We start from the raw sequence: 18,809 nt of genomic DNA, 5'->3' as shown, positions 1-18,809 counted from the left end.
ATTAATTGTACAAGCTGTGGGCTGCTAGGCCCAATAAAAAGATATATGATACTCAGACCAGAAAGGTTAAGCCTGATGGACCAGATCACTGTCCTAAGCTTCTATACCTAACATCAACAGCCTTAGTCCTAGCTCAAGAAGCAGGGCAAAGCTGATGATGAAGAAAAACAAGAAGAAGAAAATAAGTTATTTCTTCTTCCTACTCTACAAAAAGAATAGCGAGTCGGATGATTCGCTCTTGTTGGCGGAGAGCTTCCAGCCTTTCCTCCTCCAATCGCTCCAAATGGCGATGGTAGTCCATGTAAAAGAACAGGAGGTGTGTGAGAACCTCCTGGGGAACCGATTCCCAAATCTCATCAGGAATGACAGTCACGTGCCATTCCTGATGCCATCCCTCACGGCTTAACTCCATGTTGAAGGTCTCATAGTTTAAAAATATATTGTAGTTAACCATGATGTTGTGTATATGAGGGAAAAGAGAGTAAGTGTTTGAGGAAGGGAATAATGTTTAGCTGGAAGGAGGTGTTTGTTTATATAGGCAATAGAATGCCAGGAGACGCATGGATAATTTAATGTGGATAGGAAGAAATAATTCTACCTCATCTCCCTAGACTGGGAAGATGAAAAACAGTCATTGGAAGTGTAAGACAGGGTTTAATGCGCACAAGAAACAAGTAAAAATTATTGTGCATGTACGTGTTCTACTAACCCTAATTAGATTGACTGTTAATATTCTACCCAAACATATTCTGATTGAAAAAGGAGACTGTTTCAAATTGTAACCACAAATAAGTCAAGTAAAGGATCAGAATTTAATATCAGAACTTAGACTTATATCAGAACTTAACAGTCATCAGAACATGATTTCTTAACTCGAAAAATGAATGCCTATCTCCGTAATTCTTTACCCAAATTCTAATATCAATTCTTCAGAACTTAATCATCAGAACGTTCAACAGAACCTGTCCTCAGAATTTATGCAATCTGACACGTAAACTGTTCATCTACAACAACATGGATCACCACAGAAATTTTCATCATTCATATGGAGTGTTAGTGTGTGCATTAAGCTAAATATAAGACAAAGAGTAAAGTTTGATTCACTTCAGAACATCTTAGAAATAAGGCATACTTAAAACTTTACTGAAAATCTGTCATTATTCTGAAGCCTACTATTGAATGAGTTCATGCATGAGTCCACCTCATCTGTCTTGTGCTAATTTTGTGCATATTTTTAAATTTTATTTTGCAGTGGCTTCTCAGTGTAAGTGAGTCACGACTGCTTATCAGAATTTATGCTATTATCAGAGTATTTCTCCAGTAATCATAGAGTGTGAAAAGTCACCAAGAAAAATATTTATTTGCTTTTCTGATGCATATTACTTAATACCAGCAATGCACTTGGGTCGTCCCTTCCACATTTTTACTCTAGATCTCAAAGGAGTACCTGATTTTTATTCCTTGTTTCTTTTCCTTTTTCTTTTGATAAGTGAGGTTTATCAGCACTTAGTATATTCAACAGTTTTACTAGAATCAGAACTTAACAGATGAGAAGCATTATTCTAGTTTTTGACTTAGTAATAAGATAGACAAAGTAAACTCAACTAAGCTCAATATCAGAATTTGCTTGTGTCAATTAAGGGGCCTCACCCCACAAATCAGAACTACGTTTTTTGGACTTGGTATAGGAGACTTGGTGGGCAAGTCTCATAATTAGAATGGATTTTGGAGTCCTAGATAGTAGGAAACTGATTCCTTATCCATTTAGGTCCCCTTGAAGCTAATCTCTAAGGATTTATATCCTTATCGGGACTCTTCTCAACATCTGATTTTTCCCTTATTAATTAATTACGAAATTAATTAATAATCAGGGCTTTTGGGCCCTTTTTTATTCTATCAGGCCTAGGGATAAATAAAATTGTATAATTAAATACTGCATTAATTGTACAAGCTGTGGGCTGCTAGGCCCAATAAAAAGATATATGATACTCAGACCAGAAAGGTTAAGCCTGATGGACCAGATCACTGTCCTAAGCTTCTATACCTAACATCAACAGCCTTAGTCCTAGCTCAAGAAGCAGGGCAAAGCTGATGATGAAGAAAAACAAGAAGAAGAAAATAAGTTATTTCTTCTTCCTACTCTACAAAAAGAATAGTGAGTCGGATGATTCGCTCTTGTTGGCGGAGAGCTTCCAGCCTTTCCTCCTCCAATCGCTCCAAATGGCGATGGTAGTCCATGTAAAAGAACAGGAGGTGTGTGAGAACCTCCTGGGGAACCGATTCCCAAATCTCATCAGGAATGACAGTCACGTGCCATTCCTGATGCCATCCCTCACGGCTTAACTCCATGTTGAAGGTCTCATAGTTTAAAAATATATTGTAGTTAACCATGATGTTGTGTATATGAGGGAAAAGAGAGTAAGTGTTTGAGGAAGGGAATAATGTTTAGCTGGAAGGAGGTGTTTGTTTATATAGGCAATAGAATGCCAGGAGACGCATGGATAATTTAATGTGGATAGGAAGAAATAATTCTACCTCATCTCCCTAGACTGGGAAGATGAAAAACAGTCATTGGAAGTGTAAGACAGGGTTTAATGCGCACAAGAAACAAGTAAAAATTATTGTGCATGTACGTGTTCTACTAACCCTAATTAGATTGACTGTTAATATTCTACCCAAACATATTCTGATTGAAAAAGGAGACTGTTTCAAATTGTAACCACAAATAAGTCAAGTAAAGGATCAGAATTTAATATCAGAACTTAGACTTATATCAGAACTTAACAGTCATCAGAACATGATTTCTTAACTCGAAAAATGAATGCCTATCTCCGTAATTCTTCACCCAAATTCTAATATCAATTCTTCAGAACTTAATCATCAGAACGTTCAACAGAACCTGTCCTCAGAATTTATGCAATCTGACACGTAAACTGTTCATCTATAACAACATGGATCACCACAGAAATTTTCATCATTCATATGGAGTGTTAGTGTGTGCATTAAGCTAAATATAAGACAAAGAGTAAAGTTTGATTCACTTCAGAACATCTTAGAAATAAGGCATACTTAAAACTTTACTGAAAATCTGTCATTATTCTGAAGCCTACTATTGAATGAGTTCATGCATGAGTCCACCTCATCTGTCTTGTGCTAATTTTGTGCATATTTTTAAATTTTATTTTGCAGTGGCTTCTCAGTGTAAGTGAGTCACGACTGCTTATCAGAATTTATGCTATTATCAGAGTATTTCTCCAGTAATCATAGAGTGTGAAAAGTCACCAAGAAAAATATTTATTTGCTTTTCTGATGCATATTACTTAATACCAGCAATGCACTTGGGTCGTCCCTTCCACATTTTTACTCTAGATCTCAAAGGAGTACCTGATTTTTATTCCTTGTTTCTTTTCCTTTTTCTTTTGATAAGTGAGGTTTATCAGCACTTAGTATATTCAACAGTTTTACTAGAATCAGAACTTAACAGATGAGAAGCATTATTCTAGTTTTTGACTTAGTAATAAGATAGACAAAGTAAACTCAACTAAGCTCAATATCAGAATTTGCTTGTGTCAATAGATTTCCACAGAAATAATTACTTCTAACATGGGATCTCTAGTATATTGAAGACTACTAGGTCAGCATGTAGCACAGTTATCCTCATAGGATTGAATAGTTACATAAACAGACATATCACTATCAGAGTTTAGAAAGTCACATCAGACAACAGTCAGTACTTAAGCAATTTTCAATTAAGCACAGAATACACAAAGAGAGTAATTTCTGTAAATACTGAGCATAAAGTCTGATGCATCAGAACAAAACTAAGCAGATTTAGAGAAAGAACCTGAAACCATTCCAAGTTCATTTACCAATTTCGTAAAAGTAGCTTCACATGGTGGTTTTGTGAAAATATCTTCTAGTTGTTGATCTGTTGGAACAAAGTGCAATTCCACTGTACCATCATCCACATGTTCCCTTATGAAGTGGTACTTAATGCTGATGTGCTTTGTCATTGAGTGTTGAACTGGATTACCTGTCATAGCAATAGCACTTTGATTATCACAGTAAATAGGGATTTTAAAATATGTTAACCCATAATCCAGCAACTAATTCTTCATCCAAAGAATCTGTGCACAACAGCTTCCTGCAGCAATGTACTCTGCTTCTGCAGTTGATGTGGAAATTGACTTTTGTTTCTTGCTAAACCAAGAAACCAATCTGCCTCCAAGAAATTGGCAGCTTCCACTTGTGCTTTTCTTGTCAATTTTGCAACCTGCAAAATCTGCATCTGAGTAACCTATTAGTTTAAAATCTGATTCTCTGGGATACCACAATCCCATATCAGATGTTCCCTTAAGATATTTGAAAATCCTTTTCACAGCTGTTAAGTGAGGTTCTCTTGGATCTGCTTGAAATCTTACACAAAGACAGGTAGCATACATGATATCAGGTCTACTTGCAGTTAGATAGAGTAGAGAGCCAATCATACCTCTGTAATCAGTAATATCTACTGATTTACCATTATCCTTATCCAGTTTTGTTGCAGTGGCCATGGGAGTGGATGCACTTGAACAATCTTGCATTCCAAATTTCTTCAGCAAATTTCTGGTGTACTTGGTTTGACAAATAAAAGTGCCTTCTTCATTCTGCTTGACTTGAAGGCCCAGAAAATAGCTAAGTTCCCCCATTATACTCATTTGATACCTTGAATGCATCAGTTTGACAAACTTCTTGCAAAGTCTGTCATTTGTAGAACCAAAGATGATATCATCAACATATATCTGAACCAGAAGTAAGTCATTTCCATGGTTGAGGTAGAACAGTGTTTTGTCTATAGTTCCTCTGTTAAATCCACTTTCCAGAAGAAACTGAGCTAAAGTCTCATACCATGCTCTTGGAGCTTGCTTAAGTCCATAAAGTGCTTTATCAAGCCTGTAGACATAATCTGGATATTTGGAATCTACAAAGCCTGGAGGTTGTTCAACATATACTTCTTCCTCCAATTCTCCATTGAGAAAAGCACTTTTCACATCCATTTGAAAGACAGTAAACTTTTTGTGAGCAGCATAAGCCAAAAATATCCTTATGGCTTCCAATCTAGCAACTGGTGCAAATGTTTTATCATAATTAATTCCCTCATGTTGAGAATATCGTTTTACAACCAGCCTTGCCTTATTCCTTATAATTATGCCATCACTATCAGTTTTGTTTCTGAATACCCACTTTGTACCAACAACAGATCTGTTCTTTGGTCTTGGCACTAGGGTCCAGACTTTGTTTCTTTCAAATTCATTTAACTCTTCCTGCATTGCTTGCACCCAATCAGCATCTTGAAGAGCTTCTTCCACTTTCTTTGGCTCAGTCTGAGAAAGAAAAGAATTGTAAAGACATTCACTTGAAGTAGTTGTTCTAGTTCTGACACCTGCATCAGGATTTCCAATTATCAAATCAGGTGTATGTGATTTAGTCCACTTCCTTGCAGATGGAAGGTTTTCTCTAGAACTGGATGCTCCCCCATGATCCATGCTATCTTCATTAACATTTTCTGATGCTCCCCCTGAAACTATGCTCTCTGTGTTGGATTCTTCAGAATTTAGATTTTCAGAACTATCAGAACTTGACGAGTCAGAACTTGAGGAGCAAGTTATCTGTTCTGATGCTTCTTGAGATGTGGTTGTCTCTTCAGTATGCTCCCCCTGCACAGGTGTATTTTCCTTTGGCGTAGTCACCACAGTTTCAATAACATCAGAGCTTAATCCATCAGAGTTTGCAGTATCAGGATTTAGACTGTCAGGATTTTCAGTATCAGAATTTAAGTCTTCATTTTCAAATCTCAGTTGAGCATGATCATTGAAATCTTCAAGTCCAGTAATCTTCTTATCATCAAAGGAGACATTGATAGATTCCATGACCACTCTTGTTCTCAATTTATAGACTCTGAAGGCTTTTGTGGAAAGTGGATACCCAACAAAAATTCCTTCATCAGCTTTTAGATCAAATTTGGACAACTGTTCAGGGTGAGTCTTAAGAACAAAATACTTGCATCCAAACACGTGAAAATACTTCAGATTTGGCTTCTTTTTATTCACCATCTCATATGGTGTCTTTCCATGCTTGTTAATTAGTGTTGCATTCTGAGTAAAACAAGCAGTCTGCACAGCTTCAGCCCAGAAATAGGTTGGAAGCTTTGCTTCATCAAGCATTGTTTGTGCAGCTTCAATAAGAGTTCTATTATTTCTTTCAAAAACTCCATTTTGCTGTGGAGTTCCAGGAGCATAGAATTCCTGCTTGATTCCATGGTTTTTGCAGAACTCTTCCATTATCAAATTCTTGAACTCAGTACCATTATTACTTCTTATTATCTCCACTGAGTCTTTGACCAATTTATCCAGTTTCTTGACATGATCAATCAAGAGAGATGCAGTTTCACTTTTTGTGTGCAAGAAATACACCATTGTGTATCTGGTGAACTCATCCACTATGACCATAGCATATTTCTTCTTTGCAATAGACATGACATTTACCGGACCAAATAGATCAACATGTAGTAGGTGATAAGGCTCAAGAATTGATGATTCAGTCTTGCTCTTGAATGAAGATTTCCTTTGTTTAGCCTTCTGACAAGAATCACAAAGACCATCAGGAGCAAATACTGACTTTGGCAGTCCTCTCACAAGATCTTTCCTGACCAACTCATTTATATTGTTGAAATTTAAATGAGAGAGTTTCTTGTGCCAATTTCAGCTTTCTTCAATTGATGCTCTACTCATCAGACAGATTGCAGAACCATCAGTACTTGTTGAAAGCTTGGCTTCATACATGTTACCACACCTGTATCCTTTCAGAACAACTTTGCCTGTAGATTTACTTATAACTTCACAGTGTTCTTCAAAGAAATCCACATGATAACCTCTGTCACAGATTTGACTAAAACTCAGCAGATTGTGTTTAAGTCCTAAGACCAGAGCTACTTCCTTAATGATGACATTCCCAAGATTGATATTGCCATATCCCAATGTTTTTCCAATGTTGCCATCTCAATAAGAAACACTTGGGCCAGCCTTCTCTACAAAGTCTGATAGCAGGGCTTTATTTCTAGTCATATGTCCTGAACATCCACTGTCCAGAACTAGGATGTTTTTACTGTTGCCCTGCAATCACAAAGACCACTAATGATTAGTTTTAAGGACCCAGACATGCTTGGATCCTTTGGCCTTATTAAGTCTGTTAACATTTGCAACGGATTTAGCATCAGAATTTATGTTAACTTTTTTCTTATCAGAATTTACACTATCAGACTTTGAATCAGAACTTACACTAGAAGGAACAATGGTAACTTTCTTTAAAGAAGGTTTTATTTGATAATAATCATAGTACAAACTATGATATTCCTTACAAGTATAAATGGAATGCCATAAACTACCACAATGAAAACAAGGATTTTGTGGCTTATATCTAACAGACTGACTCTTAACTCTTGACTTTGAAGGTAAGGAGTTTATGTTCTTATTCTTCCTGCAAAAAGAAGCCAGATGGTTAGAACTTCCACAGTTATGACACGTTTTCCTAGGAGCATCAGGAACAGGCTTATAATTATTGCTTTTATTCACACCTTCCTTTCCATTCCTATTTTTCCTAGGTGACTTTACCTTGTTTGCATTCTTAACATCTTTCAGCTTATGCATAAGCTGCTTCTTAGTCATTAAGCTTACGTTTACTTCAGTTGTCTTTTCCTGTTTTAGTTTGTCAGAAGTTAATTCCTTTTTAACTTCTGATTTCTCATTATCAGACTTTACAGCTACAAACTTAATAGGCTTTAACTTAGATTTTTGATTAACAACTATAGGCTTAATATCTACAGTTCCTTTATCATTCTTATCCTCTTCATAACCTAAGCCCTCTTTCCAGTTTTCACTACTTAACAAATTCTGAGTTGTTCTGCCAGAGTTAGTCCAAGTCCTGATAATCTCTCTTTCCTTTTCTAACTCAGCTTTTAGAGATTCATTCATTTTAAGTACTTCATCCCTAACATCGAAGGCATCATCTCTATCTTTCTGAGTTTGATGGAACATGACTAACTCTTTTTCTAAATAATCATTCCTCTTTTTGCAAGCAAGATTTTCAAAAGTTAATCTTTCATATGTTAAAGTTTGATCTCTATAACTAATGAACATGGTTTTAAGATATCTTCTCAACTCATTAATATCATCAGTATGAAAGGCATAAGTAGTTTGAGGTACCTTTAATTCAGCAGCTTCAGAATTGCTTTCAGCACTTGCCTTATCAGCATTTGCCATCAAGGCATAATTTTCCTCACTTTCAGAATCTGAGGTGTCTGTCCAGCTTTTCTTCTTTGTGACAAGAGCCTTGCCTTTGTCACTCTTCACTTTCCTGTAATCAGGAGATATGTGGCCTTTCTCACCACAGTTGTAGCATTTGACATTTGTATAATCTCCTCTGTCAGACTTTCCTCCTCTGCCTTCAGATTTTCTGAAATTCTTCTTATCAGAACTTGCGCCTTTTCTGGAAAAATTCTTTCCCTTCCTGAACTTTCTGTATGCAATCTTTGTGATTCCTTTCACCATAAGAGCACACAGCTTCATTATCTCTTCATCAGCATCCGTCTCAGGCAAGCTTTCAGATTCTGAGTCATCATCACTTTCAGAACTTGATGTCTCAGTATCAGACTTTGTGAAGAGAGCTTTACCCTTGTCTTTCCTTGAGGTTGCTGCCTTGGGGGATTCTTCTTCAGCCTTAAGAGCAATTGTCCTTGACTTTCCTCCTTTCCTCTTGCTTCTTTGTTCCATCTCAAGTTCATGAGTCTTGAGCATCCCATAAATTTCATCAAGAGTTGCTTCATCAAGATTATAGTTGTCTCTTATTGTTGTTGCCTTCAAATCCCAGTATTCAGGAAGAGCTAACAGGAATTTAAGGTTTGAATCTTCAAGATCATACTCCTTATCAACCAGTGATAAATCATTCAAGAGTTTGACAAATCTATCATATAAATCAGTCAATGACTCATTAGCCTTTGAGTCAAAGTGTTCATACTCTTGAGTGAGTATTTTCTTCCTGTTCTTCTTAATCGTATCCGTTCCCTGACATCTTGTTTCCAAGGCATCCCATATCTCTTTTGCAGTCTTGCAGTTTATTACCCTGTTTGACATTACATTATCAATAGCACTATGCAGTAAGTGTCGTACCTTAGCATCCTTAGCAATTGATGCGATGTCTTCAGTAGTGTAATCACTCTTCTCCTTTGGTACAGACTTTGTTGCTTCACCTGCAACTGCAACAGTGAGCTTGGTTGGTTTGTGAGGCCCTTTCTTGATTCTATCAAGATATTCTGGATCTGTAGCTTCCAGAAATATGGTCATCCTCACCTTCCATATGGGATATTCAGATGGTCTCAATATGAGAACTCTAATAGTCTCATATCGGCTTTGAATTTGTGTCTTTGGAGGTTCTTCAGCTTTGGAGGGCTTAGTTGGAGTTTCTACTTCAGACATGATTGTTTTTGGATCTTAAACTGTTTGTGTGTTAACAGATAGGCTCTGATACCCCTTGTTAGGTCACACACACTGTAGAGGGGGTGAATACAGTGTATAGCACAATCAAATCGAACTTTAATAACTCAAGTAACAGAAAACAAAATTTATTCAAAACAATAAACTATGTTACAGTATGGAACTGTCCTCTCTCAGTGATGAACAAATATCACGAGAGCTACTAGGGTTACAATGAATAATCTTCTCGATTGTGATAACACTTTCAGTGTAAACCCTATGTCTGTGTTTATATACTACACAGTTACAAGATAATCGTTAATTGATATGGAATATAATTCTGCTTCCTAAAATATATCAATCAGATATCTTTTCTTCCAAGTATTCTATTCTTCATAGAATTCCTTCTTCATGCATATCTCTTCTTATGTTTGTCTCGATCTTCTCTTCCTGTAAATCAGCTGCCTTCCTTATCTGAACGTTTCCTTTAAGTCCTGATATTATCTTCTGATAAATATCTTCTGAACCTTAAGTACTGACGACTTAAGTTCTAACTTCAGTATAAGTGCTGATTTCAGTTAAGTACTGATTTGTCCTGTTTAAGTAAGATCTGTAAACTAAACATAAATCACATTAGTCATGACATTATCAAATATATCTAACACTTTAAGATATCTCAGTATCCTTTTTACTGCGGATAAGTGAGATTCTTTTGGTGCTACTTGAAATCTAGCATATTTGCAAACACTATATTGTATATCTGGTCGACTTGCGGTGATATATAATAAACTACCAATCATTCCTCGATATTTCTTAGTGTCAACGGGAATTCCTTTCGGATCCTCTGTTAGTTTGTCAGATGTTGACATAGGTGTGGAAATTGGTTAGCAATTTTCCATTTCAAATTTCTTTAGCATTTCATTACAATATTTTGATTGTGAAATATAAATGCCCTCGTCAGATTGTCTTATTTGCAATCCCAAAAAGAAATTTAATTCACCCATATAGTCAGAGAATTCTTTACATAGTGCATCATTTGTTGAATGAAATATGATGTCATCTACGTATATTTGTACAAGCAAGATATCATTTGTTTCATGTCTTGTAAATAAGGTTTTATCAGCCGTTCCCATTTTAAAATTATTTTCTAACAGGAATTTGCTTAACCTTTCATACCAGGCTCTTGGGGCTTGTTTTAATCCGTATAGAGCTTTGTATAATTTGTATATATATTTTGGATGTGTTGCATCTTCAAAGCCAGGAGGTTGTTTAACATATAATTCTTCTTCGAGTATCCCATTTAAGAATGCAGATTTTATATCCATTTGATATACTTTAAAATTCTTATGACATGCAAAAGCTAATAGCATACGAATTGACTCAATTCATGCTACTGGTGCATATATTTCATCAAAGTCTATACCTTATATTTGAGTATAGCCTTGTACAACCAGTCTAGCTTTATTTCACACAACAGTTCCATTTTCATGTAACTTATTTCTAAATACCCATTTAGTTCCAATTATGGAAGTATTTTTGGGTTTTGGAACAAGTTCCCAAATTTTGCTACGAGAGAATTGGGTTAATTCTTCTTGCATTGCAGAGATCCAATCTTCATCTAACAAAGCTTCTTTAGCGGTTTTAGGTTCTATTTGTGATAGAAAACTAAGGTGATTTACAACATTTTGAACTTGTGACCACGTTTGAACTCCTTTAGTTAAGTCTCCTAAAACATTGTCTAAAGGATGACTTCTAATATTTGGAACATATTTAGGTGGTTCAATATCTGTTTCTAACAATTCTAGTGGATTTGTTGGGGGTGATGATCCAAAATCCACATTTTTGAATTGTCGAATAACATTCTCAATATTGTCTTGTGTGACATCTTCTTTGTCTACAAGATCTTTGTATTTAGGTGATGGTTTTGTTTCATCAAATTCTATGTTCATTGATTCTTCCACACTAGAGAATTTAAATTAAATACTCTATAAGCTTTGCTATTTATTGAATATCCAAGGAATATACCTTCATTTGATTTTGGATCAAATGTTGTAAGGTAATCTTTGGAGTTTAATATATAGCATTTACTTCCAAATACTCTAAAGTAATTAACTTTAGGAGTTTTACCAAAATAAAGCTCATATGGAGTCTTTTGAATTATAGGTCTTAATAAGACTCTATTTAGTATATGGCATGCAGTGCACATTGCTTTGACCCAAAAATATTTAGGACGGCGATATTCATTTATCATTGTATTTGCCATTTCTTGTGATGTTCTGTTCTTCCTTTCAACTACTCTGTTCGATTGAGGAGTGTAAGGAGCAGAAAAGTTATGAGTGATAACATTAGTTTCACAAAAACTTGTAAAGTTTGAATTTTCAAATTCTTTACCATGATCAGTTCTTATATAAACTATAGTATTATTTTGTTGGTTTTGAATTCTTTTGCATAGAGAAGAAAAAGATTCAAAAGCATCACTTTTGGCATTGAGGAATTATGTCCACGTAAATCGTGAATAGTCATCAACAACTACCAAAGTATATGAACATCCTCCGAGGCTTTGTACAGGGACTGGACCGATAAGATCCATGTGTAAAAGATCGAGAGGTCGTGAGGTAGATACCATAAATTTTTCTTTGTGAGAGGCTCGTATTTGTTTGCCAATTTCACAAGCTTCACATATGTGATCCTTTTTATAATTTAATTTTGGTATTCCTCGTACATGTTCTTTAGTTCATATATTTTTAATCAACTTCATATTTGTGTGTCCTAATCTTCGATGCCACAACCAAGGGTCATCTATAATAGTGATTAGGCATATATTAACATGCTTACTCATGTCACATGTATAGACATTCTTATCTCGAGGACACGTAAGGACTAATTTTCCATCTTTATTAAGAATAGAACAATGAGTAGGATAGAAAATTACCTTATTTCCATTATCGCAAAGTTGACTTATCGAGAGATGGTTGTACTTTAGTCCCGTGACTAGTTGTACATCGGATATCTTGAACTGCTCGTTCCCGATGTCATCGATGCCAATAATGATACCTTTACTGCTATCTCCGAACGTGACACTTCCAGCAATGACCTTTTTAATGTTGTTCAAGAGTGACTTATTACCGGTCATATGTCTCGAATACCCACTGTCAAGGTACCACAAGTCTTGCTTAGCAGTAAGGCAAACCTACAAAATAGATCAATTAAATACATAGGTACCCTTTTGTCTTGAGGGTCCTGGGGTTAGTACATCATAAAAAACATTTGAATTTGCATGGAAAAATCTAGGCATTGGATAAGCATTTTTATTCACATAGAGATTTCTAGATGCATTATTCCTAATATTATAAAGTGTTCCCCGTGGATATGTGGTATTTAATTTTGATCTTCTTGTACTAGCATAAGTTTTAGAGTTTCCATGTTGATATATCATGCTTCTATCATTTGGATAATACATATTATTTCTAGGAAAGATGCCATGATATTTTGGTTTATTATCTTCAAACCTAATAGGTGGTTGAAAGAATTGAGATCTAGGTTGCCTTTGGTTGTTATTAGCTACCTTAGGATGGAATACATTCTTTTTAACATTTTTGGATGACTTATATCCTTTTCGAACCCATATATGCTTTCCTTTAAATTCACCATTTTTAAATTTACAATAAGAAATGGTATATCCGTGTCTATTGCAGAAGGAACATATAAATGTAGGTGATTTAGGGGCATCATTTTTAGTTTGTTCATGGTGTTGAACAACTTTCTTTGGTTGGACATTCTTATCATATCCTAAACCTTCATGGTTAAAGGATTTTTTAGAATGTACCATTTTATTTAATATCTCATTGCCTTTTGTAAATCTTTGAATAACAATTTCAAGATTTTCTTTTTCTTTGTTTAAGGCATCAATCTTGTTGTTAAGAAATATTTCTTGATCCTTAACTTGAGATATGAGCTTGAAATTTTCTTGTTTTAACCGTTGAGCTTCTAATTTTAAATCTTTTTCTTTAAGCTCATTGGTGTGTTGTAGCTCTTTCTCTTTTTCAAGATTGTTTATTTGAGATTTAGTTGTTGAACTTTCTTGAGTGAGTGACTCGTTTTGTATTTTTAAGTTCAACAACTCAACATGAAGTTTACAAATATTTTCATTTATTTGTAACTTCTCATTTTCCATTTCTTCAGATTGGAAAATTAATGATACATTTTCCACTTCTAGTTTGAGAATATTTTCCTTGTGGGTATTATTCTCAATTTTTAGTAAGTGGAGTTGATTATTTAGAGATGAAATTTCATCTTCATATTGGACTTTTGAATCCATTATCCGAGTAAACTCTTTACTTTGATTATAATGTATTTTCTCGAGTTTCATTTTCTCGGACCATAATAGATGATGTCTTTTGTCAAGATCTTTATACTTGTTAATGTTTACCACAAGTTTAATTAAATTTTGATTATTCATATCTACAAGATTCAAATTGGATTCATGTAATTCAATGAAGTTTGAAGAAAGGGTTACCTCTTGATTTGAAGTGGAGATTTCCTTTGAAGTAGATGCATCCCCGATAGCCATTAAGCATAGATTCATAATTTCTTCACTAGCTTCCGGAGCTTCTTCATCTTCACTTAAATCCCACCCGTTCTCGGCCACGAGAGATCGTTCTTTTATAAGTTTAGGACATTCTCGTTTAAAGTGACGGGGTTGTTTACATTCGTAACACACCTCTTGTATTTCCTCCTTGTTTTGTTCTTTTTGTTTGGGAGGAGTGTAAGTAGGAGTGTTATTATTAAATACATTAGTATTTTGCATACCTTTGCTTTTATTATAGCTTGTTGACGGAAAATTACTCTTATAGTTAGGAGTGTAATTTTGAGAGTGATTTGGCCTTCCATTTGATTTGAAGACTCTTTGTTGATTATTTGATTTAAGGAAGCCTTTTCCGTATCTTTGAGCTTTGCTTTGAAGCACACGACGTAGTTGTCTCGTAAGTAAAGCAATTTCGCTTTCATCGAGATTTTGGATTTCTTCGTTTAATTCATCGTCGTTTTCTTCTTCATCTATTAGTATAGATTTTAAAGCCATATTTTTCTTTTTATCTTCCACTTTTGGAATGACTTTTTCTTGTAGATTATCTTCTTCGTATGCACGAAGATTTCCAAATAGATTATCTATTTTGTAATTATTGAGATTGTGCATTTCTTTGATTGTGGTTACTTTAACCTTCCAACTTGGAGGTAATGATTTAGAAACTCTTCGGTTCTTTTCATTTTGAGTATAACTCTTTCCGAGTTGAGATAGTTCATCGACAATGCGAGTGAATCTAGTTTCCATGTCGATGATGTTTTCTCCTTCTTGGAGTTTAAAGTTCTCGTATTCTTGGATCAAAGTGTCCATTCGAGAATCTTTTATATCCGTGGTTCCTTCGTAGGTAACCATTAATTTATCCCACATTTCTTGTGCTGACTTGCAATTATTTACTCTTTTATATTCATTTTCAGCAAGTACACTTGTGAGTACCATTTATGCCTTAGTAGCTATATTCATTCTTTCTTCCTCCATTGCGTTATATTAACTAACCTTCTTTTTGATGATGATGTCATCAACCGTTTTGGTAGGAATAACGACTCCATCTTCTATGGCCATCCAAACTCTAACTCCTTGAGATCTAGCATATATAAAAACCTTGTTTTCCATGTTACAAAGTTGGTGCCGTCAAATAGAGGAGGGCGAAAGCTAGATAGACCTTCACCACAGCCGATGGTATTTAGGTACGCCATTTCGGATCACTTTTTGTTGTGCCTGTAAATCTGCAAATCACTTAACAAACACGTTAAAAAGCACTACTCTGATACCAAGTGTTAGGTCCCGTAAAAGGGCTATTTTAAGCTAGAGGGGGTTGAATAGCTTAATTACCAATTTAAAAATTATTATGACGTTTTGAAAATATTTATCCCGTTTTAAATATTTTACCGATGCAGATTATGTATGCGGAAATAAAAGATAAGGAAGAAAATACCACACGGGAGATTTATCCTGGTTCGCAATGGCGCAACCTCTAATAGATTCGCTCACCCCTAAGTCCAGTCCCCGAGCTCCTCTCCAGGACCCGAGTTTTTTCCTTAAAATAACCTTGCTCCTTACGTAGGCGGAGAAGCCTTTACAATCCCACAAATACTTGTCTTGGTGTGTAATTCGGGTTACCACCTCAAAATAAATGTGCAACCTACACAACCTATCTTAGACAATAACACCCTGTTATTTGTTCAAAGTTGATGTAGAACCCTTGGTGTAGTCTTTGTCCTTCTAAGCTTTTCCGGTCTTGGATCTCAGTAGTTGGTCTTGGGTCTTTCCTCTTCCTCACGGTGCAAAGACTACTAACTCCCCGTTAGTACGTCTAGGACTTGGGTCTTAGAACGACAATCACCTCACTATACTTCACCTCACTGCAAAATGAAGAAGACAATATTTATGAAACAATACCCGTTATAGATAAAAAGAGTTTGGACTAGTAATACACTTAACTAGACCGGATGACAAACAAATATTCTTAAAAGAATATTAATGTATACTTTCTTTAGATTAAGTGAATTTTAAAGTATACTTGGTTTTACTTCGTTTCGAATAATATATCTTATTTCCGAAGTAATAAATATATCAAGTCCTTGGTGAAGCGTTTATAGCTTTCGGATCTTTGATAAAATAATGTCTCGTTTAATATAGTCGTGTGTAGACTTTTATAAATCGAGAACGTTACACTTATTCTTTAACTATTTACACTTATAAAATATTTGGCCGAGAAAATAAAAGGTGCGTAATTTAAACACAATATATGAAAACAATATATGAGCAGAGTTTAAATTATATTAGCACAGTTTATATGTGTATATATATAATACAATAGAAGCTTTAAGTTTTCCCCATGAAACACTAAAGGTGCTACTAAGGGAAGTCGCTTAATTCTTATACGATTATATATATATATACTTATATTTACTTAAAAGCTTTAAGATTTTCCCAAGAAACACTAGAGGTGCTGGTAAGGGAATTCACTTAAATCTATTAACTAAATATAATAAATATGTATATATAGATATATATATATATATAATATAAGCCTTAAGTTTTTCCAACGGAACACCAAAGGTGTTAGTAAGGGAAGTTGCTTAAGTCTTGTTAAACAATTATAATGAATATATCAATATATGGCCAAAATAAGTGTGTTTAAATTTAAAGAATAAAATGCTAGCTTTATAATTTAATTCCCACAAAACACTAAAGGTGCTAGTTAGGAATATAAACCAAGCGTTGTTGAAATTATCACTTCGTGCTAGAAGTGTATAATTTGTAGAAAACAATCCTTATACGGATTTGTTTTTCTTTAAGTTTTCTAATATAAGATCTTGTATAGATGAGGAGAAGGTGTTACTAAGCTTCTTATATGAATATTAAGAGTGGTCGGTTAAGACTCGGAAGGAAGCTAAGAGGTTTACCACTTTTAAGAGATGAACGGAAAATTTTACCGGAAAAGCTCGCCGGAAAAAATTCGCCGGAGGTTCGGCCGGATTTTGGCTTGTTGGTCGAACTTGGGGAGCCCTTCGGGAGGCAAGGAAGTGGTATGGATGACCTTTGCTTGGGACGATAGAGCTTGGTTGGTGGAACTAAGCTTGAAGATCAAAAACCTTGAATATATGATATATATTTGTAAGAGAGAGGTTTTTGAGATGAAGTATTTGGGTTTGGATATTAGAGAGTGTGTAGAGAGAATACTTCTTGAAAATGCCCAGGAATTTTTTAGCTCTTAGCTTGTGTAAAAAATGGTGGGGGTGGGTGTTTATTTATAGAAGGAGTTAGTTGAAGGGAGTGGTTGAGATTGAGTTAAAATGAATGGTGGATGAAGAGAGTGGTGTGGATTGATGACATGGAGGATAAGGTGTGTTAGTTTACAACTTTCATATAGGACAAATAAGAAAAATCCCAACAACTATTAATTATATAATAATGGATTTTAGCATTTTCAATTAATCATTAATTACTTAGTTAATTAAGTAATTAGCACCTTTAAATATAACGACTTTGAAAACCCTTTAATAAATACAACCAAAAATTACCTAAATATAATAAAATGATGATCTGCAAGTTTTGGTCAATTTTGGTCAAAGGTAGCTTGGTCAAACGCCCGGTCAAAGTCTTGGTCAACACCCAGAAAAATCACACCCGGACAAAATTTCTTAAAAATTACGAAACTTTAATCATGCATATAAAATATCATTTAAGTGACAAATCTTAAGTTTCAAGATTACCTAGCAAGTGGAAGTATTTTATTTGGATTTAAAATGATAAGATCAGGGTTCGATTCCAAATAAGATATGAACGATCTTTTATAAAAATATATAGACATTGTTGGCTCAGTTTGGGCTAAAATAAATACTTAGAACATATTTCCTTAAGTACAAAATAATTTGAGAGTGTGTGAAATATTTTTAAGTATTTAAAAGTATTTTCTCCGATAAATAATATATTTGAGATACGAGAGAAAATTACTTGGAAAAATATGAGGAGGGGGATAAAATGAGATATTAATATTCCTTTATCAAATATTAATTTCTAGGAGTGTAAAAATATATCTTTGGATTTATAAATATTTTATTGAGTGAAAGATATATATTTTATCCCTTTTAAAAACCATCTGTTTTTGAAATAAATTTAGCACGAGCCTTCTAAAGAATATCCAAGTTCTGATATTCCTTTTTCAAACTTGTTGCCTTATTAATATTGCTAGAGAGCCTAAGAAAAATCATATTTCTGATAGTTCTTTTACGATCTCATTGCTTTGGAGTATATACCTTTAAAATATATATATTTGATTTTCAGCAAATTGGAATATCTCTTGTATTTATATTTAAAATATAAATACACTTTGAAAAATATTTTTGAAAATATTTTGCTAATTATGACTTTTCACTTTTGATTATGTCAATTAAATTCATGCCTATTTGGAGAGGATATACGTGTTTTAAATTTTATGTTAAATTATACAAATACCAAAATAAATAATTAATCGAAGATATCCTTTCAGTGTACTATATAAACACAGACATAGGTTTACAATATATGTGTTATCATTATCGAGAAGATCATACATTGTAACCTAGCAGCTCTCGTGATATTTGTTCATCACTGAGAGAGAACAGTTCCATTGTAACAGAGTTTATTATATCGAATATATCTGTTTACTGTTACTTGTGTTCGAAATCGATTTGATTGTATTCTACCAAGCCCGCCAAAACTGAAGAAACTCAAAAGAC

At 34.5% G+C, this 18,809-nt stretch overlaps 1 protein-coding gene across 1 annotated transcript; it reads right to left on the bottom strand.

The window, feature by feature from the left end:
- Positions 1–12,275: 12,275 nt before the first annotated feature.
- Positions 12,276–14,835, bottom strand: LOC141674486 (uncharacterized). The gene is made up of 4 exons (XM_074481190.1): positions 14,475–14,835; positions 14,023–14,315; positions 12,439–12,696; positions 12,276–12,305 (listed from the first exon to the last, which is right to left on the bottom strand). The coding sequence occupies exons 1-4, from the start codon at positions 14,833–14,835 to the stop codon at positions 12,276–12,278; spliced, it is 942 nt and encodes a 313-aa protein (XP_074337291.1).
- Positions 14,836–18,809: the final 3,974 nt, after the last annotated feature.

This window comes from Apium graveolens, chromosome 7, assembly GCF_009905375.1.
Source record: "Apium graveolens cultivar Ventura chromosome 7, ASM990537v1, whole genome shotgun sequence".
NCBI lineage: Eukaryota > Viridiplantae > Streptophyta > Magnoliopsida > Apiales > Apiaceae > Apium > Apium graveolens.
This window is presented reverse-complemented; position numbering and strand designations above follow the sequence as displayed.

Bases quoted from the DNA above. Each gene is read 5' to 3' on its own strand.
- LOC141674486 (XM_074481190.1), bottom strand. From the start codon at position 14,835: ATGGAAACTAGATTCACTCGCATTGTCGATGAACTATCTCAACTCGGA. The intron at 14,316-14,474 runs GTGTGCTTCAAA...ATAAAAGCAAAG, and splicing joins ACTTACGAGACAACTACGTC to GTATGCAAAATACTAATGTA. The intron at 12,697-14,022 runs GTAACCCTTTCT...TCTATTTTGTAG, and splicing joins TCTCCACTTCAAATCAAGAG to GTTTGCCTTACTGCTAAGCA.